This window comes from Poecilia reticulata, chromosome 13 (genome assembly GCF_904066995.2).
Source record: "Poecilia reticulata chromosome 13, P_reticulata-male-v2, whole genome shotgun sequence".
Taxonomy (NCBI): Eukaryota; Metazoa; Chordata; class Actinopteri; order Cyprinodontiformes; family Poeciliidae; genus Poecilia; species Poecilia reticulata.
The window spans coordinates 12,254,933-12,281,405 of record NC_088842.1 but is presented as its reverse complement, the minus strand read 5'-3'; the positions used below and the strand labels follow the sequence as shown (position 1 = coordinate 12,281,405).

The 26,473-nt window shown below is 38.5% G+C and overlaps 2 protein-coding genes across 7 annotated transcripts; both read left to right on the top strand.

Annotated features, from left to right (window-relative positions):
• Positions 1-435: 435 nt before the first annotated feature.
• Positions 436-11,884, top strand: tmprss13a (transmembrane serine protease 13a). The gene is made up of 13 exons (XM_008425711.3): positions 436-643; positions 4,822-4,996; positions 5,086-5,193; positions 6,118-6,282; positions 6,586-6,712; positions 7,095-7,190; positions 7,282-7,325; positions 8,350-8,512; positions 8,711-8,880; positions 9,402-9,500; positions 10,250-10,392; positions 11,090-11,242; positions 11,358-11,884. The coding sequence occupies exons 1-13, from the start codon at positions 626-628 to the stop codon at positions 11,370-11,372; spliced, it is 1,476 nt and encodes a 491-aa protein (XP_008423933.2). The 5' UTR covers positions 436-625; the 3' UTR covers positions 11,373-11,884.
• Positions 11,885-13,224: 1,340 nt separating this feature from the next.
• fxyd6 (FXYD domain containing ion transport regulator 6) lies at positions 13,225-24,218 on the top strand. 6 transcript variants are annotated; one of them, XM_017308343.2, is made up of 9 exons: positions 13,226-13,571; positions 16,329-16,483; positions 18,119-18,172; positions 18,550-18,573; positions 19,991-20,026; positions 20,159-20,233; positions 20,436-20,472; positions 20,568-20,617; positions 22,004-24,218. In XM_017308343.2, the coding sequence occupies exons 3-9, from the start codon at positions 18,124-18,126 to the stop codon at positions 22,039-22,041; spliced, it is 309 nt and encodes a 102-aa protein (XP_017163832.2). In that variant the 5' UTR covers positions 13,226-13,571; positions 16,329-16,483; positions 18,119-18,123; the 3' UTR covers positions 22,042-24,218. The 6 variants fall into 6 exon arrangements, with proteins under 6 accessions (XP_081471034.1, XP_017163832.2, XP_081471033.1 ...); XM_081614908.1 differs by lacking the exon at positions 18,550-18,573 and having other exon boundaries at positions 13,225-13,571; XM_081614905.1 differs by lacking the exon at positions 16,329-16,483 and having other exon boundaries at positions 13,227-13,571.
• The last annotated feature ends 2,255 nt before the right edge of the window (positions 24,219-26,473 follow it).

Here is a 26,473-nt window from a genome sequence, read left to right as displayed (position 1 = left end):
TGGATAAAGGGAGTTTACATTTTGTCAAGTGCCATTGTTAAAATCAATACACATCAAATATGATTCAAAAGAAACTCTAAACAGGTGTGTTCAGTCTTAATTAAAAGGAACTCTGTGTTTCACCTGCTTTGCAGTTTTCTGGAAGTTTGTTTTAGATTTGGTAGAAGGTTGCTACAACAGCAAATCCATAATGTATCTTGGTGCTATGCCAGTCAGCCTTTTTTTCTCTTTTTTTAATCACCTTGGCACTTTTTATGGAGGCTGTTGTCTTTGTCAGCTGGGCTGAAGTAATCTGAGCTATGATGCAAAGTCACACTGTGAAACCAGGCACAAAACGGGTCTGGCAGGTGAGAAACTCTGCTGGCCACGCCTATTCTACGAACCAAAGTATGAACTGCTCAACTGACGTGGGAGGCTGCAAGGAGGGGCGACGAAGAGCAACTCTTATAGTTAATGTTTCAGTTAGTTGAAAACCCAACTACACATGAAGAGGAGAAAGACGAACGGAGGAGTTTAATGTTTCACCATGTTCTGACTACTGCTGTAACAGAGATAACCTGGTTGTGAAAAAGCTCCACCCACTTGCTTTTACCTCCACTCTCAAGTTGTTGCTGTCCCAACTCCAATGGCAAAGAGAGATGTGGTAGGTTTTTAACCTCAATTTTGATTTCACTTTGAACTGTGGATGTTTGTCTTGCTGGTCTAAACCTGCGTAGAATGCCGTTTGTCTGTGGACGCAAGTGGAGGTGTGATGAATGATGATTTACCTGCAAAGCAGCAGACCCAATGAAGGATTCTGTCTTAACCCTTGTGCTTGTGAGGACTGAGGCAAACGTAGAGGACTATGGCAAATGATACAAGTTTTATGTGTGTGGGGTCGGTTGGACCTCATTTCTACATACAAGGGTTAAGATCCAATGAAGGATTCTGTCTGAAATTCAGCTTTAAGTTGATTTATTTTTTTAACCCTTTCATGCACAGTGGTCACTCCAGTGGACAGCTGTCTAAAAGCCATTTTCTTGTTTCTTGTGGATTTTTATGTTATAAATGCACCCAGACCACTGAAGTGGACACTAATGCATCATAAAATACACCATCATCTACTGGCCATCAGCTGCAAATGCTAGAAATTATTTTTGTTAAATCCAATACGGCCGACCGACCCGGTCCCTCCTTCTACTGTAGACGACTCTTGCAGGTAAAAAAAAAATATTGTGACATCAAATAACCACTAAAGAACAATACTACTGATGTATTTTTCAAATAACTTTGTATTTGGAGAAAATTACAATTGATCATCTACAAAGAAAATTAAAAAAAACTTTTTTACAATTTTTCTCCTACTTTTTTTATGCCTTAAGAAAATTAAAAAAGAAAAAAACCCTAACACAAAGGACCATAATTCATGCATGAAAGGGTTAAAGTGAACTTTTCATGATGTGAAAAAACCAGTTTTCTGCTTTCCTGGTAGGATTTCTCATGGGATTTTCAGTAACTTATTTTGGACCTCAAAATAAACTTTTAGTTATCCAGACAATATGCTGCAGTTAATGTACTGTTAATGTACAAACCTAATATTCAGAATTAAACACGTGAAAATGTAGTTTGAATTAACACTTTTTGTGACACATGAAAACCAGTAACTTGACAATGAGCTACAAGCACACAATGTTCTAGTTTTGAAGAGGAAAAATAAGACCTAAAAGAAATGAAAGTACAATAACGATGAAGGAAAAAATCTGTTAAAACATTTACACAATGAAAACATTTTTTTTATTAACTCTTGAGTTTAGTTGTAAGCCAAACTCTTATGAGTACCACAGTAACACAATATCTGAGAAATGTTTTCCCAAAGCAGCAAAACCAGTTATGGTGCACGGTCAACCTCATTTAGAGAGCAGAAACTACACATCACAAACTTGTCTGGTCACATTCACAACTACTGAAGTCAAGGAGGGAATGAATAGTTGTAACTTGTGCTCAAACAGGCTGAGTCACATTACATGAAACATTAAAGAATTTTAGTTTCCAATTTGACTGTCGTGACACTTGCTTACGTTATCTTACCTTTCAGAGATTTAACCCCTTGTGCTTGTGAGGACTGAGGCAAACGTAGAGGACTATGGCAAATGATACAAGTTTTACGTGTGTGGGTTCGGTCGTACCCCATTTCTACATACAAGGGTTATGGTAAGCTTATGATAAAAAGCAAAAGCAGAACCATAGTCCCAAATGTTTGGGTAGTGAAGTAGATTTCATAAGAAAGCATATCATGTTTTTAGGTGGATTTTTTTTTATTTATTGGTCAAATCTCCCTGCCTTGATTTGGCACATACAGGTAGCAAGTTGTCTCTGGATCACAGGGGTCAAACTAAAACACAGCTTATGACAAAACAATGTGACCTACTTACTTTGATGCTGAATGCAATCTTAATTTAATGATGCCAATAATAAGATATGCTTTGTGTAGAGGAAAACTGCTGTGTCACATTTAGGCAATAGGCTTCTCTGGCTAAAATGCAGAGACCGGACATGTGTGGGGGGGGAAATGTATTTAGGTAAATACAGGGTACTCTTTGAAAACCTTCTAAATGTTAAAGATTTAATACCTGAGTGGAGGTTCAGCGTCCAGCAGAACAATGACCCTCAACATACAAAGGAACAGAGATTGAAAACCTTTATGTGATGGAAAAGCTCAACTAGCATAAAGACGGACATCCAACTAAAAATCTGTGCAGAGTTGAAAACTGCTTCAGATTCTTTCACTGTGATTCGGCCATTTTTGATATGCACTTCCAGTTCAAGGTGGTTTTATAGGGTATTGATGGAGGGCCTTGCCTATTCAGAAAGAATAAGCATCATAAAATGTTACTTTAACTTCACAGTTATACACTGCAGTGTTGATGCACCACATAAAATCTCCCGTTTACTTGTTTTCATTTTGTTCAGTTCTCCTTGGTGTTTCTAGTTTAGTTTTTAGTTATTCTTTGTTACTTTTGTTGTATTAGGTTTCTTTAGTCTGGTTATTTATTGTTAAGAATGATTTCCTGATCCCCTGTGTACCCTCTTTTGTTCCCGGCTCTACTTTCTCTCTCCCAAGTCTGCTTCCTGCTTCCTCCACCTGCAATCAGCTCATCAGGTCTTTTGTTCAGCATTCAACCTCCTCAAGATTTAAGCTTCTCATTTTCAGTCATTACTTGCCGGATCCTTTTTTCTACTCACAACATCTCCCGTCACTTCTCTGTGTTCTCCTTTTGTCTCCTTATAGTTTCTTTCCCCAGCATAATGTGTTTTTGCTTTGGCTCCATTGATCTTTGTAAGTTTTTGTTTTCTAATATTTTCATTAAAATATAAAAAATTATCCACCGTTGCAGTTCCTGTGTGCGATTTGGTCCACCATCAACAAAGCCACACTTTATTACGTGTGTTTGCAATGTGACAAAAATCAATAAAAAAAAATTTAGTGTACAAATATTTCTGTAGGGCACTTTTCGTGTTTCCTAATAGAATACGGCAAAACTTCTAATGGAAAATTACTTATACAAATATTTCCCTGCTCTTTTCAACCTTTCCATTTTTGGTTACAGCATCACCTATAATAGCAAAACATCAACCATCTACTGGGTGAAACAGGAAGTAGGGCTATTTAAAAAGAAAGATATGTAATCCACCTTGTGAACTTTGCTGCAACACCTGTCGGTTTCTCCTTTTCAATCCTCAGTCTCAGTTTCCCATTCCTCCTTATCACCTGTCCTTTGTATGCCGACATCACCCAATCTTTCTGAAAAATCCAAATATTGATTCAGGCTTTTGTTGGGAATTTCTGACATGGCTGTGTGAAAGTGTGAGCAAAAGAGAAGGGAAAAGAAAGCGGTAGAAAGAAAATCTGAAAGGAATTCCTAAACCTCTTGTTTTAGCTTCAAGCTTATTCTGGTGTGGAGTCAAATATAAACTTGATAAGTTTGGTTCTTTGTGTTACCATGATCTTCCGGATCCTTTTTTCTACTCACAACATCTTAATTGATCTTAGGCACCCCAACATGATCTTATGTTGGGGTGCCTATTTTCTTACTTATTGTTTTTATTTACTAAGAACTCGTTTTTCACCCCTCTACATTTTCATAAAAAAAATAATGTCATGGTATCAGTCTTGGCAGCAAACTAATAATAATAATAATAATAATAATAATAATAATAATAATAATAATCATAATTTGTACCGCACTTTTCATTAGAAAAAATTTCAAAGTGCTACACAGTGCAACTAAAATCGTACATAAAATCAACATCATAAAAATCATGTGGAGGCAGAATAGGCTTGCTTAAATAAAAAAAGTCTTTAAGCCTCTTTTGAAGTCAACCAGTGGTTGCGGAGCTCTCAAATAATCCGGGAGAGAGTTCCAGAGACGGGGGGCAGCCACAGCGAATGCCAGATCTCCTATGGTCCTTAATCTGGATCGAGGAAGGTTGAGGAAGTTGCAGTCTTGTGATAGTAGAGATCTGGATGAATGTGGAATGAGAAGGTCCTTCAGTGAATCCGATGAAGTTCTGTTTAAACATTGGTGGGTAATGAGAGCAAATTTGTACTGAATTCTGTAGGTGACAGGAAGCCAATGAAGGTCATGCAGAATAGGTGGAATATGGGCAGATTTACGGGCTCTCAATGGAAACCTGGCTGCGCTGTTTTGCAAGTGACAAGCATACATTTTCTTTTTTGTGTTATAAGCACCACTTTACTTTCCCAAGAATAAATCCCATATTAATGAACAAACTCAATTTAATATCATGTTTTTTTTACATTCTCCTCTTCCTCTTCCTAAGGACTCACCTCCTCCCCCCTACTACCCTGTTGGTCTACACACTCAGCCCCCCCTCAGACCATATGAAGAAGTGGTGTATGGCTCAAATCCAGGGCTGACTCTCCCAAACCACCCCCGTTACATCCCCCAGTACCCCCCACCCTATGTTCTGCCCCCAGTCACTGAACCCAGTCCATGTGAGTAAAATCTACAGTTGTTGAGATTAAACAAGTCTCTATGTTTTTTTTTTTTTTTTATCATCTGTGACTTCTCTGTTTCTCTCCAGTGCCTAAGAAGGAAAAGAGCTGCTGTGGAGACAAGGCACAGTTCCTCAAGGCGGCGGCGGCGACTCTGCTGGTGCTTGCTGTGCTGGGAGTCGCTATATGGCTTGGAGGTAAAGTTTGTCTATCCATGTACATGAGTTAATGTAGTCATAAATATTAATCGACTCCTCCAACATAGCACTGATACCGTTTTAAGCCATGACACAGACAGCCTAAAGACATGTTTATATATGTCTGCTTCTCTCTGTTTTAGCCATGTCTAGTTTATTAATTTGAGTAAATAATTCAGAGTTTACACAAAATCAATAGCATCAGGGTTTATTCATCAGGATATTTTCACCTTGACACCAAACCCCTAGTTAAACACCCATTCATCAGTACAGCATGTTTTACATTGTAAAAATCAATGGTGCTTTTCTGACAACGTGTGACCTGAAACGTGCTTAGCTTTAGCATTTTTTTATTTTTTTTTAAAGGATGTAGGTGGTCGTTTTCAGTGAACTCACATCCTGTTCACAATGTTTTTGTGCAGTGCAATTTGCTTGTAAATGGTAAGCTAACGGAGGCATGATTATTTTGTGTTTTGGTATGACACATTAGAAAAGGTACAGAGAGTTATTTGCTCTGTAAAGTCACAACATAAAAAAAAAATAGAATCCTGGGCTTCATTTGTTTTCTACAATAGTGGTTCTGCTTACCCAGAAATGTTTGAGCACATTACACAGAAAAGGTCACACAATGTAAAAAAAACAACAAAAAAAAACAGGTCACATAGAATAAAACAAATGAAGGAACTTGGGCTGACAATAAAGTCTTCTCTTCACTTTTTTTGTAACATTGTTTTGATCAATTTGGTTTCCAGGGAAAACACAGTTAGATGAAGAAAACGTGTGCACAGCTTCTGCTCTCACACACAAATGTTCCATTTTCATTTAAACTTACAGTTTGTCGTTTTTTGTTCTTTTATTTGTTTGCTTTTTGTTAGACTTGTCGAACATTTCATTAACTAATACGCTCCACTTCAACGTCCACAGTTTATTATGGCACCAAGGCATTAGCGGACGCAGAGTATGGTGACAACAGCAAACCAAATCTTGACGAAGAGGATGCTTTGCTTCAGCATGACACCTGCTCCAACAACACTGTCCAGTGTGACGCAATCAAGGACTGCCAGCTGGGCACTGATGAAACAAACTGTGGTGAGTACACTACACACAGGCACACAATCAGACTAAACCAGACAGGTTGTTTCTTAAAATACACTGTCGTAAAGCGATTTCTGTTCAACTTTTTTTCAAACTGTGAATCAGTGAGAAGAGAATAATAAAATAAATGCTAAGAGTTGAAAGTTAGTTTGACATGTCCCTTTAAGGACATGTTCATGGTTGTAAATGTGTGCAAAAGAACGTGGATAGCTAAGCTAAATGCACCTTTTCTCCAAAAAAAAGAACAAAAAAAAACAAGCTAATAAAAAAAACATACTCGCTCCATGTCTTTTATAGTGCAATTCGGAGAGAGCAACAGCCTGGAGGTGAGAACAGCCCAAGATGGACGCTTTCTACCTGTGTGTTACAGTGGCTGGAACAAGGACTATGCTGACCGTGTCTGCTCGCAGCTCGGATTAAGACAGTAAACAAATTTCTGTTTTTAACAAACACTATACAGTGACAGAAATGTATTGATCATTTGCTAACTAAAACCATCCCTTGGCTTCTTTAAAGTACTTTTTAAACCTCTCTATCAGATCCAGTTACAGCAGCCATCAGTGAGAATTAGATTTTCAGTCTGCAAACTCTGTCATACCCACAGAGCTCCATTTCATTTCTCCTCCCCTGCTGCCCGTGTGCTTAGACTTCAATTGAAAATTGTAGAAATTGCCGTCGTCTCTCAGCTTGACAGAACCAGAGTCAGTTTCCAGCACCAATCAGGGGCTGATTTGATGAAATTTCTGCTGTGTTGGCTGATTTGCTTTCTCGGTTGTCTGAATCATCTCTTTTTTTCCCTTCTTCAGGTCCTACTTAAGTGAAGAAATTGATTCCAATCCATCCATGGCTTTAAAACTGAACGGCAATTCAGCTTCTCTTGTTCAGGGTCTCTTAAATACCAGGTAAACCGGCTTAATCTGCTCATGCTCAGACTGTTTCCTTTTAGGCGTGTGCTTATGGTAACTGGCATGTGTTTCCTGCTGCATTCTGCAGTTCCTCCTGTCCAAACGACAAGACCGTCTCCCTGCAGTGTGTGGGTAAGAAGCCTCCATCTGCTCCTACAGTCACACAACAGCGTCCATTTTCTTTCCTTCGTTGTTCGTTTTAACTCATGTAAAACCTTGCGCTCACACAGTTTCGCTTTCAACTTTTATTTTTTTGTCACATTTGTAGTTTTGAAATTTAAATAATGAATAGGAGGTCTTATAAAAAAAGACTGCAAAGGTTTAAAATGATTTTTGGAGGGGGGGGTTGTGTCAATGTTTATGCTTTTATTTGCCTGCTATTTCCCACACTACTTACCCAACTGCGAAGATGACACCTACTTCCACTGTTGTTCTAGCCGCCTGCAACCACCTGTTGTTTCTGCATGTGCTGGACAATTTAAACCATTTGAGATCCAGATTAGACCTAAATTAGTTGTCAAATTGATCACTTGCCAGCTCAAGTGGGTCCAATACATGAATGCAGGCCTAAATATTACCAATCCATCCATTCTCTGTACCTGCTTAACCTTTGCATGGTTATGAGGTGAGTGACGCCTCTCTCTCGAGAAGAACAGGGAACAGGGAAGAACAGAGGAAAACCGAACAACCAACTACTCACGTCCACACCTTAGAGCAACTTTGAGAGGTCGGTCAATCAAGAGGCACACTCGGAGAGTCCCTCTTACAGCGTGACAGGAATATGCAAAAGCCATGTCTGACGGCCAACAACAGCTCCACCATGAAGCCAGTACCCATCAAACCCTGCATAAATATGTTGGCCATGAAACGCAAAACAAATGCTATAGTGCGGGAAACAAAGGTAGGCTGAACATTCTGATATACCTGGAAGCAAGAAATATGCTAAGGAGTGGCTAAGGACTGATACCACTGAAGTTTATATGACACAGTTGGTGAATGAGTCACTAAAATAAGACCAACTGAGAACATAAAAACACAAACTGATGCTAACTTTTTTTACCTATATAGAGCAGCTGAACAAAAAAATAAAATAATTAACTGAATCAAACCTTGAATGAATAAATCTTTTCCCTATATTCACTTTTCTCTTCCTCAGACTGTGGTAAACAGCCGGCTACATCCCGGATCATTGGGGGCACTGTATCTAAATTGGGTCAGTGGCCATGGCAGGTGTCGCTTCAGTTCCAAGGATCCCACGTCTGTGGCGGTGTCCTGATCTCACCAGATTTTGTGCTGACCGCTGCTCATTGTTTCCCCAAGTGAGTGACGCAGAAATTCCCATCGTAGCGCTTACTTTTTCCACTCTATCGTTCACAATGTAAAAACTGTGAGCTACGTTAAAACTGCAGAGCATCGTAACAGTATTTACCTAATGAGTTCATGGAAAGCTAGGAAATAAGCCGTGACCAGTTCACTCCTTTACGGTGAAAAATGTATTTCGGTTCCTGTCACCGCAGCGAGTACCTCTCTGCTGAAAGCTGGAAAGTGTATGCTGGAATCGTGTCTCTGGATAAACTAACTCAACCCTACCTGGTTCAGAAGATCGTACTCAACGAGAACTACAACAGCAGGACCAGTGACCAAGACGTTGCTCTTCTGAAGCTTAGGTCTCAAGTTACTTTTAACGGTGAGAGTCATTTTTACCTCAGTGCCGCTTTTTTGAGAAATCTTTAGGAGCATTAGGAACCTTTCTTTTTTTTCTGTTTTTTTGTAAGAAGTACCCACAACTACTGAAGACTCCAGCTATAAGGTTAAATAGTACATAAGGTGTCTTAGATTAGAAAACATTCATGCCTTTGTTGTGTGTATTTTATTGGGATGTTACATGATAATCACAGTAAAAATAACCTCCATTATGTAATTTGGTTGTCTATAAGGACAAACTGCCTGAGGCAACTTCAGAGAAAATTGTAAATGTCCTGTGAAGGTCTGCTACATTTAAAAAACAAAAAGAATACATTACAGTGCTGTTAATGTGTTACTAGCAAAATGTGTTTCCCTTACAGGTAAACCTTTGCTTTATTATCCAGTCTCACTTTGAGAATTTGATAAAAACACACTTTGTCTGTCCTTCAATTTCCTTCCTCGAGGAAGGAAATTGAAGGACAGAAGGAATTTACTGAAGTTTAATGCAGTTGTGTTTTACAGATAATGTTCAGCCAGCCTGCCTTCCACTCATTGGCCAGGACTTTCCACAGGGAACCAGTTGCTGGACGTCTGGTTTTGGCACTACTCGGGCAGGATCAGGTAAAAAAAATAAATAAAAAATGCTGTAACTGGTTTCAGTGAAAAATATACAAGGAAAAACGTGTGCTAAAGCACTAAAAACATAATAGCACATTGCTAAGGCAGGTAAACCCTACAACATCATTGAAACATGTCTGAATGGAACATCAAGCATAGAAACAGCAAAATGTTTACAAAAATAATAGCAAATGTAGTTCAGGGGGGAGCAGTTCTCTCTTTTTTTCTGAGAAGGGCTAGCTCTCCACTTTGAATACCCTCGGGCTGCGCTGACAAGCAAGTGCTGTATTTTCTTGTCCATTATGTGATTATGAATTGAAAGAGTTCATACAGCTGGTTGCAAATTGTGTTATTCGAACGCAATAATTGGCTTTTGTTTCATATTTTAAATGTTTTGGCATGTTTAGAGTTTTTTGGAAACAAAATGTGTCACTTTGACAGGTTTTGAAAATGTGGAGTTTGACTTGAAAGCTGCATAAAAGCAGAAGGTAGAACATTAGTAAAGAAACGTCAGTGTTGCTGAAAGAACACAAATAACCTGTCAGCAGCTTGTGTATTAACTACGTAATTAATCATTAATTGAAAAAGACAATGCAGACATGAGGGAGAGGCCCTGTTTTATTTGATTGATCTAAAAAAAATTTAGTGGAATAAAATCCTAAGTTTGTAACAGTTGCTATGATACTGCACACAAATGTGAAATTGTATCTGTTCTTAGGCATTTCACTCACCCTGTTTGTCTCCAATTAAAGCAACCGTCTCAAAGGACCTAATGGAAGTGAGTGTGGACATCATTAGCACACAGGTGTGCAACACTGCATCGGTGTACGGCGGTGCAGTGACCAGTAACATGATTTGTGCTGGGAAATTGGAAGGAGGCAAAGATTCCTGTCAGGTGAGGCTATTTTATGACAATCAGTCATAAAATGGGGTAAATTCACAAAGCTATTTGCGTGTGCTAAATCAAACGACAAATGTCTATATTCATTTAAATTAGAGCCACAGCAAACACTGTTGTGCTATGTGATATTCTCAAACATCAAAGCTGCTCATATCACAGATAATGGGTTAAAGAAAGTATCATCTGCTGAAAGCTGGAGCAAAATTTTGGAAAAACGTTTTAAGAAAAGAGGGAACATTTTTGAAGACAATTTTTGAAATTGAGTTTAAATCAGTTGTTGTTTTTTTTTTTTTTTTTTTTGCTTTGTTTTTTTGAAAATGGAAAATATAAAATTTGATTGGGAAACATTTCAGCACATTGTGTGTCACATGAAACAATATTTTAAATATTAGATGTCTGAGATATTTCGGTCTTTCACTCTGTAGGTCTTTAACTTTGCTACTTTTCTGAAGTAGTCTTTTAGAAATGAATGTAAAGTGTCGCCGTTTAATGGTTTCGATGACCGTGTTTGTGTCTGCATGTATTTTATTTTAACCCTGCAGTGAATATGAGGCAGAAATGCAGCAGGTGGGCCGTCAAAAGCAAAGAACAGAGCAAATTACACTTCCTTGTCAATTTCCCCGTCTCTCTTTGATTAGACACAAAGATGACAGGTAACGGATTTTGCCATCTTTTCATGTGTATGATTTAGGGTGACAGTGGAGGACCTTTGGTGTGCAAAGGAGATAGCCGTTGGTACCTGGTGGGGCTCACCAGCTGGGGATCGGGTTGTGGCGACGTAAACAAGCCTGGTATCTACACCAGAGTGAGCCGTGTTCTCCCTTGGGTCTACAGCAAAATGCAGGTAAGAATTGAGAATTTTTACTTATTTATTTTTCTCTGACCATGTTGATGTTCATATTTGCACTGATTTTTTTTTTTTACATTGCTTCCTCTTTTTTTATATTTTTTTCTCACAGCAAGTGAAGCCTTAATATCTCCCACACGTCCAGCCTAGTTAATGAAGTCTGCACTGCAAACTCGTGTTTGACGAAGAAATCGCAACACACACAAGAGCATAGGGATGAGAGGACACTACAGCCAACATAAAAGGTTACATGTTGGCTTATGGGGGATTCAGAAAGATAATAAATACTAAATAAGTTGATTCAGTATCAGGCTAGCATTTTTTGATTTTGGGTGTTTCACTCTTACCTTAGCTGGGCTTCAAAAATGGCTCACCTTTCTATATTTAATTTTTGCCAATGACGGTCCTTATTATCGTGATCCCACTGATCAAAGTTTCACTTTAAAAATGAAGGATATAAATATATATATATGTAGAGTTATAAGATATTGTCAACAGGTATGTTCTTCTCAGGGCAATGTCTGGTTATTGTTGTCTGTCTGTTTACAGTTTAGAAATTTATATTTTACTTTGTACTGAAATCAAAGAGATTTTATACATGTATTTGGAATTTTGTGAACATAAACTAATTTTTGTGGATTTTGTCTTATTGTGTTCTTTGTTCACACATTTTCTGCTTCCTAAATGTTCCCACGGTTGGAGAGGCACACAATTTCTGTAAGTGAAGTTTCCATAGTCTGAGATGATTTTGGGAGCCATGTCATTAGTCCACCGTGTGTGTGCAGCCATGTGACAGGAATGGCTGGACACAGTTTTAGAAGGTTTAGGACACTTCAAGATTCCCTGCAGAGAGACTTTTGTCAATATCTTGATTTAATTTTCCTGGTGACTTGGTAAAAAGCCGGCTCGGTATTCCACACTTTGGTTCATACAGAAGGTCTGGAATCTATTGGGAAGCAGTCACTTGCTGGAGGCGTGGACAAAACGTTTGAATTTAAAACCAAATTGCTTGGGCATGACAAATGAAATGCACTAGACTGAAGTTACGGCACTTACCAGTAAACAACCATCCCCCACTGCAAAAAGAGAAGTGCCGAGCCGAACCAGATTGCTGTTGATGTTAGGTCATATCAATTTTTGGAAGTCTGGCCAACACGGCTTTGTTCACTTCCACCGTTGCCATTCTAGCGCATAAAACTGACATCCGCAACTTCATTCACAACTTCCCCTTCTGTTTGTTGATGGAACCAGTTGAAATCCCACCAGAGAAATCCAGTTCAATGGGAGAAACTCCAGACAGAGCACTGGAGGGAGATGAGAATGGAGCAGAATTGCATCGGAAGGCAATGAGCAGGCAACATTGTCAAGCAAAAAAAACAAACTGTGTTTGACTATCAAGAAGTTGATGGACACCAGACCAAAATAACTCAAACCGAGCTGCAGACCAGCCACAGACCAGATGGCCTCCACGTCACGCTGCATTGATGCATTCATGCAAAATGAATGAAATGAGCCCTAGTCATGTGTTGGATGCGTTTACTGTTACATGACATGAACAAACTATTCAATAGCTTTTAATAATGAGTAAATTAGTTAGTAATATCCAAACCAGTAACCAGATTAAAGTTATCCAAGTTTACTGTGTGTTACTATTTCTTTTTTCAATAAAGAATAAAGTAAAATTGATAAAGTAACTAATTACTTTATTTCTTTCTTTTTTTTTTTTTAGAATAAATCTAAAGAATAGTCGGATTACCTTTTCAAGGTAACTGTGGCAACACAGGTTATGTAATATTACTACGTGGAGAACTAATTTTGAGTTTCCATTTTTGTAAGACATATTATTGAAAATCAACATAAATCAACATTAACCCTTTATATTTGTCAATAAAACTTTTAGAATGTATTCTAATTGTGAAGCGCCAGTATATGCTACGAATATGAGACAAATAAAAAATAAAAAAATCCGTATGATGGAATCTATATACTACCAGTCTGTGCAGAGCGAGCAAAGACGGAGAGAGACAGAGAAAAGGGTAGCGACAGGATCCAACACACGGAGAAAAGCTGTTGCTGCAGGAACCACGTTGTTATCCATCACGTCTGTTTTTTTTTTTTTGTTTTGGTTTTTTTTTTCTTTCCCCAGGAGAAGTCGTGTCTACATGATCGTTGTGCAACATACAAACAGATGAGCTGCCTTGTCGAAACCAAATCGTTAGTGAAGCAAGCAGATTGATCGTCACTGATCATCGCGGGCGGATATATATTAATACATATATATATATTACATAAATACAAACCCGAACGTCCTCCGGAGAAACAACAGGTAAGTTGATGAGCGCATATTTGATTTCTGACGTTGCCGCTGCCGTGCATGTTTGCTGGGAAATGATGTGTTTCACGTGCATTTGGACTGGCTGTCACATTCAGCAGGCACAATGCGGCTCCGCGGTCCAAATAACTTGCAGGGACGCAATTAACACTTCCAGTCAAACCGTGAGGGTGTGGCTGCTGGCAAGAAAACACGGGTGATTAATTGACTTTTTCTGATTGCTCATCAGATGAGTACGTTCTTTCTCTTCTTTTCTTTTCTTTTCTTTTCTTTTCCTTTTGACATAAATATCAACTTCTATCTAATGTCTCAGGGTTCTGCAGAAAAGGAAACACCAGCTCAGAGACGAGCGGTGTCTTTGTTTTCCGCTCCAGAACATGATCCACAGGTTGGGGAGGACCGATGCTCTGCCGTCACAGACTTGATGGGAATGGATTTTGCTCCGGAGTAATGACGATGTCATTACACGTTAAGGGGGGCTTAGGCTAATAGTCTTACTCGTTTTTATTGATGTAAAGGTTATTGATGACCTTGTAGGATCAACTTCATTTCCCAATCACATTTGACTTGTGCATTTCTGGAGGATTTTACAGTTTTGCTGAAATTCAGTCTTGCACTTTTGATTTTAAAGCTGTGGACCACACCCGCTTTTTTTCTTTTCTTTTTTTTCTTCTGTTTCTAAATGTACACTGACTGATTTATTGTCCCTGCCTGTGTTTTCATATAAGGCCACCATCGATTCGCGGACCTTTTTCTCATTCAGCTGCGATTTCTTATTGGATACTGTGGAACGACGCACATTGTTGTCATGGTGATTTAACATTTTCATTACGACGATGGCGGATATAAGGGGTGGGTTCCTGCACATGGTTTATGGAGGGCAATGTGACCCATTTGTTTATCCTAGATTTAAAAAAGACAGAGAGGAGTGAATGAATGAAAACCTTCCTTATCGGTGGTTTGAATTACTTTAATAAAAATACAGTCAAACATAAGAGGACCATTTCTGATGACATTACCAAAAAAAAAAACAGCTGTTATACTGGGTCATCAGGCTCGTGATAGTTTATCTGGAACAAAATCATACCTTATATGACCTTTTTGTTTCTTCCCGAAAAATGTAAAACTGTATAAATGTGTTTTTGTCCCGCATCCCCTAAATACGTCTAAAAACCAACAAGCTTAAACATTTTCATCTTGCTGGTAAAGCTCCTCCTTCCACCCCGTCATGTGAACGATGAGTCTCATATCATTTTTTATTATTTTATGCATTTTCACATGCGACTTCTATACAACAGACTGCCTCTCCACAGTCCTCACCTCAGACAGTGTCTCCCCTAAATGCCCTTCACTAAGCTTTCTCAACAGACAGTGTTGCCCCCCCCCCCAGGGTGTGCTTCATGTCTCCTACCTTGACCGTCTCTCTCCTTGCCCTCTCCTTGTACCTATGTTGTAAAAAAAACAAAAAAAAACCCTCTCCATCTGTTGTGTTATTGTCCCCCCACCTCCTCCTCCTCCTCTCTGTGATATAAAGTGTCTAGAATAGAATAGGTTAGCTCTTTATTTGTCCCTCAGTGGGGGGATTCTGAGCATGGAGACAAACACATTTAGTACGCCAAGACGGACATTTAAAAAAAACAAAACAACGACAAACAGAAAAGGGGAAAAGCTCTTTGGCCCTCTATGAATAAAGTAAGCTGGTTTTACCTCCTTTGGCAGCAAAAATGTCCATCAAGCGTTTGCGATAACTGAGAGTGAGTATTTTATATGGATGCAAAGAAATCTCGCCTGACTCTTCTTTGCGGAACTGTTGCATTTCACCCATATTGGAGTTTTTTTTGTTGTTGTTTTTTGTTTTCTTTTTTATGAATGACCCCCACCATTGGAATGAGATTTATGTCTGAAATTTGACTTGACCTCTCTGAAACATTCAGTCTGTTCTGAATCATTCGGAGGTGGACTTGCAGGTGGGATTTGGATCATCACCCAGGTGCGTTTTGAGCTTAATGTCACGTGGCTGAAGATTCTTCTTTTCAGGATTCTTCTTCCATCAATTCTGTCCTGCTTCAGCTAAAGGGCCCCCATCACACTTCCTCCGCCATGTTTAGCTTTGAATTGCTGTCTCATGTCATGTTATGTCATGTCACCTTCCTAAAGTTTCCACTTTTGTTTCATCAGTCCACAGAACACTTTCCCCTAAAGTCTTGGGGATCATTGAGATGTTTTCAAGCAAAATGTGTATGCATTCTTTGTACCATTTGTGCCATTTTTGGCCAGGTTCTTTATTTATTCTTGACTTGTAAGAATAAATAAATATTCTTGTGGTGCTTTAGATGTTGTTGTGAGTCACTCTTTTTCTCTGAGGGTCATTTTGAGGGGCCGACCACTCCTTCTAAGCTTCGCCATTAGATGTTTTCTTCTTTTGTGGAGAAATGCTTTCACTGCGGTTCACTGGAGTCCCAAAGCGCCAGAAATGTTTTTCTTTTTCCTTCTGTTTCATTCTGATAAATATCAGCGACTTAGGTTTTCATATTTTCTCGATTTTGTTTAAATTAAATGTGATGTGTTGCTATTTGAGTTTTTTTTTTTGCCTTCTTCACATTGTCAGACAGGTTTCATTTAAATCATTTGATTAATTATGTCTCTGTGTGGTTAGTAAAATTAGACTCAGCTTTCTAAAATATGTGGCTCATTAAAGGTAATTAATGATTTAAGCATTAAGGCAATTATGTTTTTTTTACATATCTGCAGTTGCTTGGAAGAAGTCGCTTTTACACAACGGCCTCTGAAGCTGCGCAGATGATCTGTGTTTTCTAAATCAGGTGGATTATTCTTGTCCTGTTCGCCCTCTTCTGTCCCTTCATCTCCTTCTTCTTCTCTCAATTTGGCCGCGGCATCACACGTGTGTAAGTCCTGGGAAAGGGTGAGGATTCAGGAAGGAGAAAAAAAAGCAAAAATCTGTTTTATGTATTTGTAGTTTTGTTAAGACGTGGACAGTTAGAATGATGCGATTTTTAAAGGGTTCTATTATGAAGACAAACAAGGCTTAGAATGAAGAAACAGATAAAAACAAATTGGAGTTAAAGAAGGTGAAAGCACTACAGGAAAACACATAAAAACATTTAAATAAGGACTAGAATTTACCAAATAAATTGGAAATAATGTTCTAAAAAATGTATGACATACAAATATAAGGTCAAAGCACTGTTAAATGAGATATTTGAATTGAACATGTATGGCGTATAGTTTGGGGACAACCTTCAGTCATCAAATCCGCTGTGAAAACCAAAAAAAGCCTCTTAAAATATGCAAATGTGACACACTGTCGTTCAGATTAGCTTATAAGGTAGACAATAGAACGCTACATATAACTTATAAAGGGATGTATCTCTCTGGTCCATTCCAAATTTGATGAAAATGCTCAATTATTTGTAACTTTGATAAAGGCGCTTTTGTGTAAACACATATGCAGCAGGAACTAACCTTAAGAACATTGAATTAAGGATTAGAATATGAAGCACACATAATTGTTGATATAAATTAAGGTAAATAAAGTAAAGTATGCAATAATTGTTTCTTTTTTTTCTTCCTTAACAAACCTTTAGTCTAGTGGAGCATGTTTATTCCCTTCTGTACTTCTTTCATTATTTCAGAGATGTTTGAAGAGCTTACAAACTACTATTTATAGAAAGGCTGAGACAGTGAGTGTACATGTGCAGCAACGCGATGTTGACGTTTATGATTTGTTTCTGCTGATACCGTAATGAGGCTCGGAAAGGACAAGCAGCCAAATGGACCTGAATAGACCTGCAGTGAGTCAAGCGGTGAGGTTTGCGACCCGTTTAGCCCTTTAAAACAGGAACGGTGAAGCAGGAGACGTAATAAAACCTCCAGGATCCTGAGCGTTGTTCAACTGTGACGCCCTGCTAAGTGTGGCTTTAGGTTGCCTTCAGAATTTCCTTTTCAACATGTAGAGACAGACGATGTGGGGATTGGTGTGTTTTGACCAATTCAGCCCAGAAACGGGTCAGATATAAATATAAATGGTGCTGGTGGATTCAGAGCACATACGGTATGAGACACAGCGGATGCGTGTGTGAGCAGCACACTGAGCAGTCTATATGAAAATAGGTCAAGGTTACGTGTTGTCCTATGGGACGATAGCTTTCTGTCTGCTTGGAAGAGGCTGAACCTGTGTGGCTTAAAAAAAAAAAAAAAAATATATATATATATATATATATATATATATATATATATATATATATATATATATATATATATATATATATATATATATATCTGCAGGCTTTTAAACATCTGTCATCCTCCAGAGGTTTGGACGCAGCTGACGATGGGTCATTTGGTTCCTGTTGATTATAAATTTGAATTTACGCCTTAAGCGTTAACGCGAAAACTATCAAAATTTTTTTTTTCCTAGAGACATATGCAAATATATATGGTTGTAGCAGTGTGCTTTTACCTCATTCACTGGAGTTTCTTACGTCTTCTCTCCCTTTCACTCTTTCTTACTCTGTCAACAGTTGCCATGGAAACGGTTTTGCTCTTCCTCTCCTCACTCCTGGTGTGTGTAGCCGGTAAGTGCTCCCCTGCTTACCAAAACGAAACTCGCTTGCACGTTCACAAAGCACCCATAAGGAGGCGCTGTTTGGGCAAGACAGGGTTGCTTTGGGGGGGAAAGCAAAGCCAGCCTTGGTGAGATGTTTAGCAAAAATATCAATTACCACCTGAAGGCTTCATGAGTCAGATGTACACACTGGCTCACCCACTCAATGTGTGAGGCCTCTTAGCATATATATAAAATAGTCTTTTTCTGCTTAAAAATATAACCTGTGCCATTTTGAGACACTTTTGAAAACAAACATACACCAAGTCATTTCCAACTCATTTCCTGTGTTGCCTCTTTTTTCCTTCAGTCTTCCTCTAATCTCCTCATCTTGTCTGTGCTTTTCAGCTGAATCAGACCCCAATGTTATGGGTGAGTGCCCTGCATTTACTAACGGGGTTAAAACTGAACATTTGGTTTCTAGATCAACCCCATAAGGACATGTGCACAAGAGTAAACAGTGGGAAAAATATCAATACCAAATTAGTGATTTTTTTATTTATTTTTTGGCCAAATTAAAACTGCTGAACTTGTTGATCTTGATCAGTTGTTCTTGAGCCTCTCCAACGTTGTTCCTGTTGTGTGTTTTTGGACTTGGGCAGTTTTTTTATACTGGTTTTAACTTGTTTTTAGTAGGAAAAAAAATGTTTATGTTGGTCAAAGTCCAACAGAAGTTCAAAATAAGGAAAATTTAGCTTTGAAGACAATGTATTGGAAAGGATTAATTCCTCTTAAACTTGTTTTACTTTATAACATTACAGCCATAAATCTAAATGTATGTTCATAGGATTTCAGGTGATAAGCTGATTTAAAGTAGAATAAGTAGACTAGAAAATATAGGCGAGCTTTGGGGTAAAGACTCGATAAGCCTCTGCATCTCCCTGCTCTCTTTTAGGAACATTTTTGGATTTTTTTACACGCCATTTTGTTGTTGTTATTTGAAAGAAACAAGAAAGAGAAAATCACAGTTCATCATTGTGAAGTGGAAGTAAATATATATGATTAAAAATGTTTTCACCAATGAAAATATGAAATATAATTAGTTTTGTCCTACTTACCTCCAAATTAAAATCCCGTACAATAATCTGACGTCATGAGCCGTGCGTTTAGAAAATACAATCCCGCTGTGTGTAATTTAATCTAAGTATAAATACATCTGTGAATGGCGGCCACAGGTGATCAAACATAATCATCATCATAAAGTCTGAGAACAAAACTTGTAGGTCAGAGAAAAAGTTGTTGAGAAGTTTAAAACAGGGTTAGGCTATAAAACTTTGATCATCTCATAGAGTGCAGTTCAATCCATTATACAAAATGGAAAGAAAAGAAAAATGTTTCAGCTGGGAAGCTATCAAACCGACGGCTGGAGCAGGAAAGCATTAAAAAGAGAAGCAGCCATCAGGCCAATAGGAACCTTTTCGAAGCTGCAGACATCCACAGCTTGGTGGAAGAATCTGTAAAAGGATTCATGGAAGACTGGCAAGAAGTAAAGCCGCTGCAGAACGAAAACCGCAGGAGGTCCGATGTGCAATTCCCAGAATTCCTTTGTAGGGGGCACAGCAGCCACAAGGAGGAGTGTGCTCTGAGATGAATGTTCTGGCTGATATGCATAATACACTTGTATTTAAGGCAATTTCCTTAAATGAGTTCAACTACAGGTGGGAAATACATTAAAAGTGTATTTTAAGAGATATCATTAAATTACTTCGAAATGTATTTAAAATGTAACTGAGAATAGCACATATTTTTGTTTGTCCTGTAAGATTTTCTTTGTTCTTTACGTTCACAGAGGAGCATTCAGTGGCTGAAAATCCTTTTATTTACGGTAAGTTTACAGCAGATGACTTGGAAAATCCAGAGTGACCAAAGTGTTATCAGACACATGTATGAAATCAATAGCTACTACATTTCTTTACAAGATGCATAAATTATTGCCTTTTTTTTTCTTTTTCTTCAGATTATGAAAGTTTGAGAATTGGGGGATTGACATTTGCTGTGATCCTGTTTATGCTGGGCATCCTTCTAATCCTCAGTAAGAAGATTTCTGATTCCTCTGTCTGATCACATCTGCAGGCACTCAAAATAATTTCAAACAGAATAAAGAATAAAGGTCTCACAGGATGTCCTCGTAATTATATCAGCACTTCTTTACATTTGTAACCATGATAATGTAAGAGATATGTCATTCTTATGACATATTTAGAGATCAGGCAATGATTTGTGTCTGCTTGTAGGTCGACGATGCCGCTGTGGAGGAAAACAGAAGCCCAGGTGAGCTTGTGCTGAGCTGAAGAGAAGAAGAAGAAGAAGAAGACTTGGTCGTGACAGACCTTTAACGTTTTTGTCTACCATTACTCTCTCTGCAGGGCCCCTGGAGACGAGGAGGCACAAGAGGAGAACCTCATTGTCACCAAGGGTAACAATCACATAAATATACGTTGATGCCTTTGAGAGCGAACAGAATACACATAGCAAATTCTGTGTTGAATTTAGCAAACCCCTTTTCTTTAACATTAGTTTGCTTGCTTAGCTTTCAACATGTCATGTCTACTGCTATGATATACCATTTTAGTAAATGTTACTAATGTGTATTCTAGCCAGTCTCATATTCCAACAAAGGCCATTAAAAATTCTATCTGAATGTTTTTGTTGTTGTTTTTTTTTTTTTTTTTTTACTTTAAGAGAGCTGAAAGTCTTTGTGAGGGCGATTTTCAAGCTTTGCAAAGTGGTGAATAAATAAAGTAAAAGTCTGCTGAGTGATAACCTGGCTCCTCATAATGGCAATAAGAACAGAGTAATGTCAGTTGATCATTTTCTAAAGCTAACCTCAGACATGCCCATTTTTTTACTTTCAAAGCACATTCAATTGAAGCAGTCCCAGTGGTGACACTTTGGACTTGTAAAAACTCTAAGTCCTTGTTAGAACCTGAGTTACTTTAGGTTAAAGTTATTTCTGTCAGATGTTAAGACTAAAACTTCACCAAATTTATTGACAAAGTAAAAATTTAACATGATGAAAATCCAAGCTGGTGGTGCCTTTTTTTGTATACACAATTTAATTTCCTCTCTATTAAGAACTAATCCTAATGGAAGATGTGCACATTTTTGTCCCATAATGGCCACAAATTTCAATGTATTATTTTGTTTTAGACTTTATTGACTTGATCCTCTTTCTTATGCCTTCCTATGCTTTCTTTCAGCAATCCCTTTCCTCTTAGTACTTGTCTTCAAAGCAAAGATTAGTAGAGCGCGTGACTGTTTTTCCCCCACTGCCTATTGGCTGTTTCTAATTATTTTCTTGCCTGATCTATCAATTTATCAGGAGACTTGGTAGTTTTGCAGATTTTCTCATTTCCTTTCTATTTTTGAATAATTAAACAGCGCTCTGCTGGATTTTCACAGCTTAGAATATATTTTTAAAACACAAATCTGGCTTAACTCTTCCCGACTTGTCTGACACGTTTTCTCGTGACGCTGTTTGTTCACGTAAACCTCTCTAGGTCCTTTTAAGGAACTCGTTTATACTGAAATTCAGCTACATGCAGGTGAACTCTATTCGTTACATATGAAGCAAATGGTTGTTCTGGACTTATCTAAGAATAATCAGTAAAAACGAGGTTGAAAACGAATGCATGACACATTCTTCGCATTTTGGTTTATTAAATTTGCACAAATAAAGTGTTGTTTTCCTTCCAAGTCGTGGGCTACTTTTTGCAAATCTCCCACACTATAAATACACTGCATGGTAGCTGGCATACTCTACTGTACTGAATCTAAAACCTATTTTTCTGACCTGTTTTAGCTGCAGCGGCTGCCAAAGAGACTCCAGCAGAAAACTGAGGCAACGGGAGCGGTTTCTGAAAGGAAGCAACAACAATGTTTAAAAAAAAAAAAAAATTATGTGAGGTTTATTCTAGTTAGTTGTACGGGAGGGTGAGGACAAGGTGTAAACGTTTTTAAAAAATGTAACAAGTGAGTAGATCTTTTGCCAGGTGTTCATTTGTGTGTGTGTGTGTGTGTGTGTGTGTGTGTGTGTGAGTAGTCCTTCAGTGCTCTTGTCAAATGCTGTGCCTTTTCTGTGACAGTCTTTCACTGCAGTTTGTTGTGGCATCTTTTGGCACAAGTTTGTCTTATAAATTCTCGAGATATTTTTAGTGTTGTGGGTTCAGATGTTTCGTTGTTCTTCTACTAACTGACTTTAGGTTTTAGGATTCGTGAATCTGTTGCTCGTTTTCTCAGCCGTCCTGAGGGAAAAAAAAAACAAACTGTCATATGTATATGATAAGATATATGCATATATACAGTATTTAAATTTAAATACTTTACATATGAGCTATTTAGTCAAATATACGAGATCTATGTGTGTGTTTGAGTGGTTAGGCGTGTTTGGGTGAACATGTGTGCAGGGCTGGATTTAGGAGAATGTGGGCCCACAGGGTAAATCCGTTCCAGTGAAAGATTAAAGTAATGTTTATGAATGAAATAAAAAAAAAAACATACTTATTGTGACTAACATGTTGCATAGCATATAGTTTATTGAGTGTAGTTTATTGTGTTGAAATTCTAAGTCAATTAACATAATTAAATAATTGAATCGTTATCCATTGGAAATCTTCTTTTTTTTTTTTTTTACTTGACCCTATATTATATTGTATGAAATCAAATTTTATTGTATGATTCAGTTGAATCAAAACAAACTTAACCATAAAACCTAACTGAGAGGTCAGCAAGTATTTTTGAACAGGCATGTAAGCTGTGTCTGCTGAAAAGAGACGTGTTGGCCCAAAATATTACACCACCTATGCTTGAGCTGTGGTCCTACTGCCAAATGCAGAAATGCACTGCTCCGTCAGAGCCAGCAGGAATGTCTTAGTGCTATCAATCACTCTGATGTATGAGCTGCAGCTACGCTAACGGGGAGGAAGTGGCTGATAATTACAGGAAAACTGTTTATCCGCCATCAATTGGTGGTCATGCTTACTAGCCTGCATGTTCACGGCAAGGTCCATTGTCAGGAAGTAGCTGCAGCAAAGCAGATAACAAGAAGGGTGTGAGCAGCACATACATGAAGGTGATTGACAGTGCTCCTCCTGGCTCTGATTGGATGTTTCTGACTGGCTGGCGTATTTTTGCAGGTAGAAGTAGGACCTCACGGAGAAGGCAGAGGAGCTTAACTTTTTCCACAGATCAACTGTTTTATAATATCAAAACATGATGACAGTTTTATTAAATATGTAAAGAAACATGTTTTGTTTTTAAAAGTTAGATTCTGCATCTTTAACAACAACCCCCAAAATGCAGTGTCCCCAGGCTACTGCCTCTGTCCCCCTCTTTCTTAAGTCCGGCCCTGGGTGTGTATTGTTTGGCGTGCAGGATTGTGAACGCATCACATCTGCTCTGGTTGTGCATCTCTCCATGTAGACGTGGTTAGCCTTTTACAAGACAATCTCAGCGCTGCTCTCTGAGCGGGATTCGCAGGTATCTGCACGGGCTCCTCCACTGTTGTGTGTGTGTGTGTTTTTTTTCTTTTTTTTTTTTTTAACCACCCGAAGTGGAGAGAGCTCACACATCAGCTGTGTCACTGCCTTTCTTCTCCACATATCTACTGCACTGCTGCGTCACTGGCTCCACTGGGATTAACTGGTCTCTAGCAGGCAGTGATTAGCTTCCCCTCCACTTGCAGTCGCTAGCGCTGCAAGCTCTTCAAAGCGGGGGAAGTCTTCTTTTCCTGTTTTTATTTTTGCTTTCCTCTGTCACTGTTTTTTTTTTTTTTTTTTCAAATGACAACACATTCTCTGAAAGATTAAGTGTGGATGCTGTGTTTGAGAGGTTTAACCTCAAAAGCTGTGTGTTATTTCTGTGCCAGTCTGTATTAAAAGTAGCTAAACGCGAGCTAAAGCAAAGAGTGGGAACAGACTGCTGTACAACTACTGCTGTGTTCATCTCCTGCATAAAGCCTTGTTGTGTAGCAACCTGTGGTGCTTTTGGCATAATTTAATAAAAGTGTGTTCAAAGACCGAGTGTGCCTTTATTCATTTTTTTCTTCTTCTTCTGTAAAACATCTCCTTTTCTCCAGAGTGTCATATGCTTGAAAGCATTAAGACGACACCGACCCTCCATCAATGTCAGTCAAGGTTGTTTCATTGTCAAAGCTTTGAAGCAGCACGTGTGGAAGGGGCTTCTTTTCCAACAACGTAGATTGTAACCTCCTCCTTTTTTTCTTTCACGATTCCAAAGGTTGCCTCTCCGCTATGTCTGCACTAAGTTTATGAGACTGTAAATATGTAACCAAGCAGTTGCACTGAAGTATGGTGGAAGGAATGGAAAACTTGTATGTGTGTGTATGTCTGGGTGTGTAGGTATGTGTGCGTGTGTGTGCATGTGTGTGTGTGTGTGGGGGTGTGCGTGTGTGTGTGCAAGGGGGTGGATCTGTAAGTTTGGAAGATGGGTTGCAGACAGGACCACCCACACCTGCCCACACACACCTAGACAGAGGTAACACAGAACCTTCAGCAGCTCAGGTAGGTTATTCCTTGTTTTGTAAGAATATATCATAAACTGTGCTTGTCACTGAAAATTATTTCAGATTCGTACTTATGGTGCTCACAGGTGTAGTGTATATTACAACTGTGTAAGAAAGGGTAAAGCTTCTTTCTTAGCAAAGTTGACATCATATTTTGTGTGGAAAAAGATGCAGTTTGTATGTAAAAAGAATTTTATCCAAACCAGTGATACACGTTAAATAGGTGTATAAGTTAAAAAGTACATTTAGATTACTTCATTTGGATGTTCTTATCAATTTCACTTTTTTTTTTTTTAGAGATTGTTTTTACTGTGCGTCTTTGTTAAAGTCACTTTGTGTCAACACCGCGGAAAGCACAGACAGTTTTTCATACTCCGTCTATTACTTTTGTCTGACTGTTCAAGGTTCAAGGTTAATGAACATCGGAGTCATAATGCATTAATGAGTAACCTCTTTCCCCTTGGTGAACGTCCTCAAGCTCACTGGTGGATGGAAAAGGCCAGGACACATAATACATATAGCAGTGAAGTCCATAATTCAGTGAGGCGTGTTTCAGCTGAAAGGAGAGACAGCCAAGGAAAATGTTAGTCTGTTAATCTGTGGGAGTTAATGATTATAGGTCAAAAGATGGAGCTTGAATGAAAAGGGTTTCTCTCTCTGTGTGTGTGTGTGTGTGGTTCAAGGGTAATGGTAGAAGGAATGGAGAGTAAAAGATCAATAATACCATTAGCCTCTTTAAATTTCCAGCAAAGATCAAGGCAGTCACATTGTGGCTGCAGCAGGAAACCTAATGAGGCAATTTGTCAGAACACACACCGTATAGAGTTTCTGTGCCTTTCATTGAGCGTTCATCTAAAATAAAGAAGCTGAAATTAATGAACTTCAGCAGTTCTTCAGGCGTACTTTAAAATGAAGGCCATCTTAAATAAAATACTTTCACCTTCACCGCTAGAAAAAGCGTTCAGACATCAAATCCGCTGTGAATACTCGGCAACAATGACAAAGAACTGCAATAAATGACTTCATCTTTTGGATTTTGACGGCCCACCAGATGTGGTATGTGTTTGTTGTCAAAGTTTTGGTCACTTTCTGCTTTCTGTCTGTACAGCTGAGTCAAGAGAACCTGCACAGACAAAACACCATGTCTTCTGCAAAAGGTGAGTGAAGCTGCTCATTACCACTTGATAACAGTAAGTGGAAAAACACTTAAGCATGACACCGTGCAATTACGCAATCACAGTCTCTCTCAGGGCGACAAACATCTGCAAACTAATAAATCCCACCTTCCTAAAGTATGGTGTGTATACACACAAGCTACTGTCCATTTTTCATTCTGCTTCTTTGAAACTTGAGCGTGAACAGAAACATGTGAGCATCCTGTAGCATTGCACTGCCTTTTTTGTTTAACAGAAAAGATCCCAGTCAGTGATTTGTATTATTTTTTTTGTATAATTAGACTATACACTGAGCTGGATTTCTTATTTTCACACTTCAATATAAAGTGAGTTTCTAGACAAACCAAATGAATGAATTGACTAAAACCTTATGTGGAAAAGTAATAGTCCTCTGAATCTGCCAACTCTTGTTGGTGACAACTACCGTTAAACCTTTACAGAGAGTGGACATTTTTGTTTTGCACCACTGTGTGAGATATTTTGTCCAATCAAAGTGTGTTAATTCTGCTGCAATGAAAGTTTCTTTTTTGTCAGAATGAACACCTATTTAAGTTAATGCCTCGGTATCTTGATG